This window comes from Rhinolophus sinicus, chromosome 3 (genome assembly GCF_057876585.1).
Source record: "Rhinolophus sinicus isolate RSI-liver-muscle chromosome 3, RSI-T2T, whole genome shotgun sequence".
In the NCBI taxonomy this organism is placed as follows: domain Eukaryota; kingdom Metazoa; phylum Chordata; class Mammalia; order Chiroptera; family Rhinolophidae; genus Rhinolophus; species Rhinolophus sinicus.
Window position 1 is genome coordinate 89,630,327 of NC_142503.1, and position 6,000 is coordinate 89,636,326.

Sequence of the window (6,000 nt, forward strand, 5' to 3'; positions counted from 1 at the left end):
GTCACAGAGTAGGCAGGCAGTGGAGTCAGGACTCGGTCCTCATGCTCCTGAAGCTGATCTGATTTCTACCTCTAGCATCCTACCTGGCACCACAGATGCCAAATGACAGTAAAAACGACTCCAAATGATTCAATGGGCCCCAGACTGTATTTCAATGAGTCGGGACAGGCCAGTAAGAGCTCCTGGTCGAGGCGATACTATAGTCATCTTGGGCTTCAGAGTAAAATAGGAAGGGACCAGGGAGGGCCTGAGAGGAGGAAGACCTGTGAGTGTCAGATGCTCCTAAGGAGGGACGGCTCCCCTCCCGCCCTCCCCCAGAGGCCAACTTTTAAAAGCAGATTAGCAGGTGTCCTCTTCAGGGCAAAGAGTCAAGGACTACTGTCCCTTCTTTAAGACCAACCACAGGAGGAATCAGACTAAATCACTCTAAGGTTTTTGTCTCCATTTTGGGGATCCAAGGAAAGACTCGCTCCTTAAGGACCAGCCTCAAGAGTCCACTGAGGGGAACCCCCACGTTTCCTGACACCTCCCAACCCTTCACAAGGGCGAGGGCGGTCAGGCCATAAAGAGAAATACAAAGCGTAACAGCAGCTTCTAATCTGCTGCAGGTCGTCTGGAGCAGCAGACGCTTGGTCTTGATGGACCAGACTGAGTGCTTGTCAAGAGACCACAAGTGACCGGTAGAGGCATAAGCCTGACTTGCATACATGGCTTTAGGGTCGTGGTTTAGGCTGCCTATCTCAAACAAACTGCCCCAACCTTCCATCTAGATTCATCCAACAAATATGGAGCACCTACCATTTGCCAGGCAGCGCCCCAAGCACTGTGGACACAACACTGACAGCAGACAAGAGCCTTGCTCTCAGGAGCCAACAATCTATGGGGGAAGACCACCGTCTCATATCCACTCATCTTCCCCGGCTTCCCACACTCCAGCCAAACCCTTGTTGCTCATAGGCGACAGGACTGTTTTCACCTGAGTGCCTTTGCGTTTGCAATGCTCCTGGTTCATCACAAGGCCGTCTCAATTTAAACCTCATCTCCTAAAAGGCCTCCTTCCCTGCCCACCTTATCTCAAGTGCCAGCACTTCCTTTCTATAGAACCTCTGAGCTCCAGTTTCCTCGTCTGTAAAATGGTTTATTCCAAGGATTGAATGGGAATCTATGTAACAGCATTTAGAACAGTGCTCAGAACTGTAAACTATTATTATTATTGTTGAAATATCATTAAGGTCTATGTGAAACATTAGAAAAAAAAGGAAAAGGGTGGAGAAATGGCACATAAACCAAGCTTTAGGACATTTTAAACATAGGAGTTCAAGGATTAATCTCACCCTTTAGTTCTTTTACAAACAGAAAACTATAATTAGCTTGGTAATATTTTTGAAATGTGAGATAGTCTCAAGTGAATTTTAGGATATGTTCCATATCTCTGTTGGAGAGTTTAATGTCAATAATATTAAGCTCAACACCAAACAATGTCATATGAAAATGACCTACACCTTTCTCTGTCACCTTGTCTGTGCTATTTTTAGAAAAGTTGAACAAGTACACATCTTACATCCCAGGTTTGTCATCATTTGCAAGATCAGCAGGCTTTTAGTCCAAAGATTACTATACTATTTTCTTCTTGAGTAAGAACAAAGTTAACACCGTTGCTACACACTCAAAGCCTCCTTGCATGCAGCGAGGAGTACAAACACGCCCTGCTAACACCAACTCTGGCTTTAAACATGGCATGTGGTGGGGAGTGGATGACGAAGGTGTAGATGGGACTAGAAGGGCAGCATATTGCAAACTGTTGACACTGTGTAACGAATACAAAACACTTGTTACCTTATTTTGTTTCCTTTTTATTTGAAATCTTCCATAATAAAAAGTTTAAAAGTGATTTTGAAAAAGAACTATGTTGGGGGAAATGTGCAAAAGAAAAACAGTATTTTTAAATCAAAGTATTTTTGACTGGTATAAGGCTGGTGACTCCAAAACTAAAAATCAGGCCACTTCGGGGCCCACTGAAGCTAGTTTTTTCACATGCACACAAACTATGAAAATACATTCTGCATTCTCATGACCATATTCAGGGACTGGCATGGTGCTTTGGCATCACAGGAGGGAAAAAGCCAACAATTTAAAATTTCTTTCCTGTACTATGAAGACACCATATTTATATCTCTGTACTATAAAGACAAGAGTGTTTCCTTAACCACAATTAAGAAACTTATAAGCGCGCGCGCGCGCACGCACACACACACACAATCCCATTAGCCTTAAGGAGAGCAAGTACAGCACCATCGCAAAACTCCAAGGGGCAATCAGGTTCAACAGAAACATATCTATACTTACTCCATGAATTTCTCTTTTAGTGAAAGATAAAGGCCTCAGTCCTTGGCAGCCATACTGGAACCCTGTTCCCTCAACTCTCCTCTGCAGTCACTGGTTCACACCAGTAGTGTGGTGGTAACAGAGCAGATTCTAGAGTCAAGTATTCTGGGTTTTGTGCCATTTCGTAGCAAGGTGTCTGTGGACAAGTTACTGCCCTCTCTGTGCCTCAGTTTCCTCCTTTGTAAAATAAGGGTAAGAACAGTACCCACCTTGGTACTTGGTCCTGTGTAAATGGGAATTATTTTTCTTTCTGCCTGACTGAACTATCTGAAGGTGGGAGCACCCACACACACAGTTACTGGTCATGACAGGCTTTCAGTGGAGACTGTAGAAGGACCACAGGTCTGGCCTGATTTTATGACTTCAAGAAGCAGTTACATGAAGTCCACTTATATGAAGCAGCATGGAAATGCCATGTGTCTTCTAGGTGCTAAATCCACCCAAGGGGTTGGCCAGAGAGTAAGAGTTTAGGCTTTGCAGGTCACACAAGGCCTCTGCAACAAAGTCTTTTTCTTTCTAACAAATTTTGTAAAAACAAAGAAACCACCCTTAGTTCACAGGCCATACAAAAACAGGCCGCAGGAAATCCAGCGTGTTGGCCATAGTTTGCCAATGCCTGATCTCATCTGTTTCTATTAATTCCTATTCCCATCCTTTATTTGCTAATGAACTAGTGGCTTTATGCTCTGGCAATAGACACCATCTAAAAGATCATCAGTACTTAAAAGACTTGGACTCCAATTCATTCTCCTACAGTAGTGCTGAATGGGCCAGATGTGACATGACCACACCCAAAGGTCAGAGTGATGGTTGGGATGCCGGGCACTCATCTGTAGGCCAGGCAGTGTTCCAAGTACCCTCCATGTACTAAGTTATTAAATCTTTAGTCCACGGTGCTCTTCACGCAACCCTCTGCTGAAACAAGATGCCAAGTCTCAATGCTTCCTTTTTTTATTTAAATAATACAACCATCTTTGAATAAATATTCTCATGCCCATTTTTTACAGACAGGAAAAACAGCATCATCCTCATCTTTTCTGATCCCCTCTTCAGTTCTCAGGGCTGAGTTTAAGAATACAGAAACTGGGGTAAGACACGTAGATTAATCAAAACTCTGCCACTGTCGTGTTGTGTGACCTCAGGCAGGCCACACATCTTTGATGTTATTTTCCTCATCTTTAAAATGGTATCAACATTCCCAGTACTGACTTCCTGACAAGGCTACTGTGAGGATCTAGGACCAGTACATGGTTTCCGTATTAATACAAAAAGAAAGAAAAAGTGTGCACAGTCCAATGTGTAGAGATTTATACATACATGTCACCAAAAAGCCCTCTGGTCTTAAGGTCATCCTTGTGATTCAAGCTCAGTTTACCACAGGGCCCCAAACTCCTAGGTTTGCATTCAAGCTCAGGTCTCTCATTAGTGACCTTGAATAGGTCACTTCAGCTCTTAAAGCCTCTTCAGCTCATAGTCGACATACATGCGTCGAACCTTTTGTGGTGTCAGGCACTGTCCTAGGCATTAGCTTCTCCTGGAACTTAATTTGAGCTTCAGCTTTGGGAAGAAGGCTAATATCTGCGAGTAGGGTTCAAGTGCAAAGCGCCTGGGTCGCGGTGGGGGCGAGAGCCCCTATTCCTTAATGGGCAGCGTGAGAGTCACGAGGCGGCGTACTCCCAAGCCCCCGAGGCGCGTCGCTCGACTGCCCTCACTCTCCCCGCCGCAGCCCGGTGGCGTGGCCCAGGGAGCACAGAAGGGATGGACGGCGTAGGACCCTGGGCAAAGGGTCTAGTGCGCCTCCGGTAAGGTCGCGGCCAAGACCCTGTGCAAAAGGCAGGTGACTCCGCAGCTCCCTCGCCTCCCAGTGCACCTCTGAGCCCCGACCCCGGACCCCGGCTTCTGCTTCCAACCTGGCTGTCCTAACCGGGTCAGGTACTTACCGACTGACGCCATCTTGGAGTCCTGGACGTCCGCTCTGCCGAGCCGCGCGACGACTGCTGGGTAGGGAGCAAGAGCCCCGGTGTCGCGGAGAGCAGAGGCTCACGGGAAGCAGGTCGCGATCGGTATTCAGCTGGAGCTGCAAGTGCGCCATGGGGTGAAGGGCGAAGTCTCCTGAGGGCCAAGCCCCGGGACCCCGCAGTTGTGGGCGGGGGCGAGGGGTGTAGGGCTCAGACTGGGTTCCCCATCCGAGGAGGGAGGAGGCTGGAAGGGACCAAAAATTGGGAAGTGAGGGAAGAAGAGCATCCTGGCTTTCTTAGTCTGTCACCTTAAATTTCTTGTAAAAAAGTGACAGACATATCAAGATCTTTCCTCCCAACTGTGTTGAATGGGAGGTAAACTCACCAGGAAAAGCTGTGTCCAGGCTTAGGCTCCGAATAGGTTTGATACAAGAGTACTTAGGTGTCCAGAACTGTGCTGGACTCTTAACTGCAGAGATGCAAGATCCTAGGGGTTCACAGCAGCTCCAGCCCTTCTTTTCCAGGCATAGGGATGCCTGACCACCATCTTGTTTTTTGTGGAAAGGCTACATTAACCATTTCTGGTTAAGCAATTCTGACTCCAGGGAGACACTGATTCTCTGAATCTTAGTTTCCTTCTCTGAAAATAGGGATGTAATGCTTGCTTGGCATCCTTGTTGTAGGAATTAAATGAAACAATGTTTGTGAAAATAAAGGATTAAGAACTGAGTGCATAGAAGGAATTGAACCAGTGAAAGTGATAGCTTTATTAGGAAAGTGACTTGGGGGAGTTATCAAACTCATCTTTTATCAGCCATTTTATTCGTTCACTAAACACACACTGGTATATACTGGGCACTAGGGACATAAAGATCAGTAAGACATGGTCTCTGAGTTCTAAGATCTCTGGTATTGTGCAGGACACAAGTGTGTAGACAGATGTGAGCACAGCAATAAATGCATGCACAGCAGGGGGCCATGGACTCCTTAGTGAGGGAGAGGTCTGGGAGGACTTCAGAGAAGAGGAGCTTATCTGGATTGGCTTTTGAAAAATTAAGAGGTGGTTGTTAAGTGAACAAAGGAACTGCAAAGGTATAGAGGGATAGAGCTACTTGACAGATTTGGGTTAGAATGGTGGCCGGTGGGGAGTTAGTGTTTAATGGGTTCAGAGTTTCTGTTTGGGATAATGAAAACGTTCTGGAAATGGATAGTGGTGATCGTTGCACACAACATGAATGTATTTAATGTCACTGTTTGTACACCTAAAATGGTAAATTTTATGTTATGTAAATTTACCACAATGAGAAAACAAAAAGTGATGGAGATAACAGATGTCTGGAGAGGTAAGCAAGGGTCAGAACACATATGCTGTGAAGTTAGGTGAAGAGTAGGGCTATCCTAAGGGCACTGGAGAGCTATCAGGGTTTAAGAAAGAGTGACTTTATCAGATTTACACACTAGAACAATAACCCCGGCTGCTGGGTAGGGAATGGATGTGGGAGGGAGAGGCCTGGAAGAGACAGGCCAGCTAAGCAGGGGTCACAGTTCTGTCAGATTCTCCTGTCAGCAAGTGTCGAGTGCTACTCTGTGCCAGGCACTGAAGATCCTGGGAAAACAAAGCAAATAAAAATCGCTGCCATTGTGGAGGATTCGTTCC

At 46.0% G+C, this 6,000-nt stretch overlaps 1 protein-coding gene across 2 annotated transcripts in view; it reads right to left on the reverse strand.

Annotated features, from left to right (window-relative positions):
* The window catches only part of LOC109438446 (ATP synthase F(0) complex subunit f, mitochondrial), a 41,454-nt gene extending 36,989 nt beyond the window's left edge, over positions 1 to 4,465 (reverse strand). For both annotated transcript variants that reach the window (XM_088796693.1, XM_019718332.2), the window contains exon 1: positions 4,326 to 4,465. In XM_088796693.1, the coding sequence (XP_088652819.1) occupies positions 4,326 to 4,338 (13 nt within the window). In that variant the 5' untranslated portion in view covers positions 4,339 to 4,465. The remainder of the gene's footprint in view (positions 1 to 4,325) is intronic.
* Between the last annotated feature and the right edge of the window lie 1,535 nt (positions 4,466 to 6,000).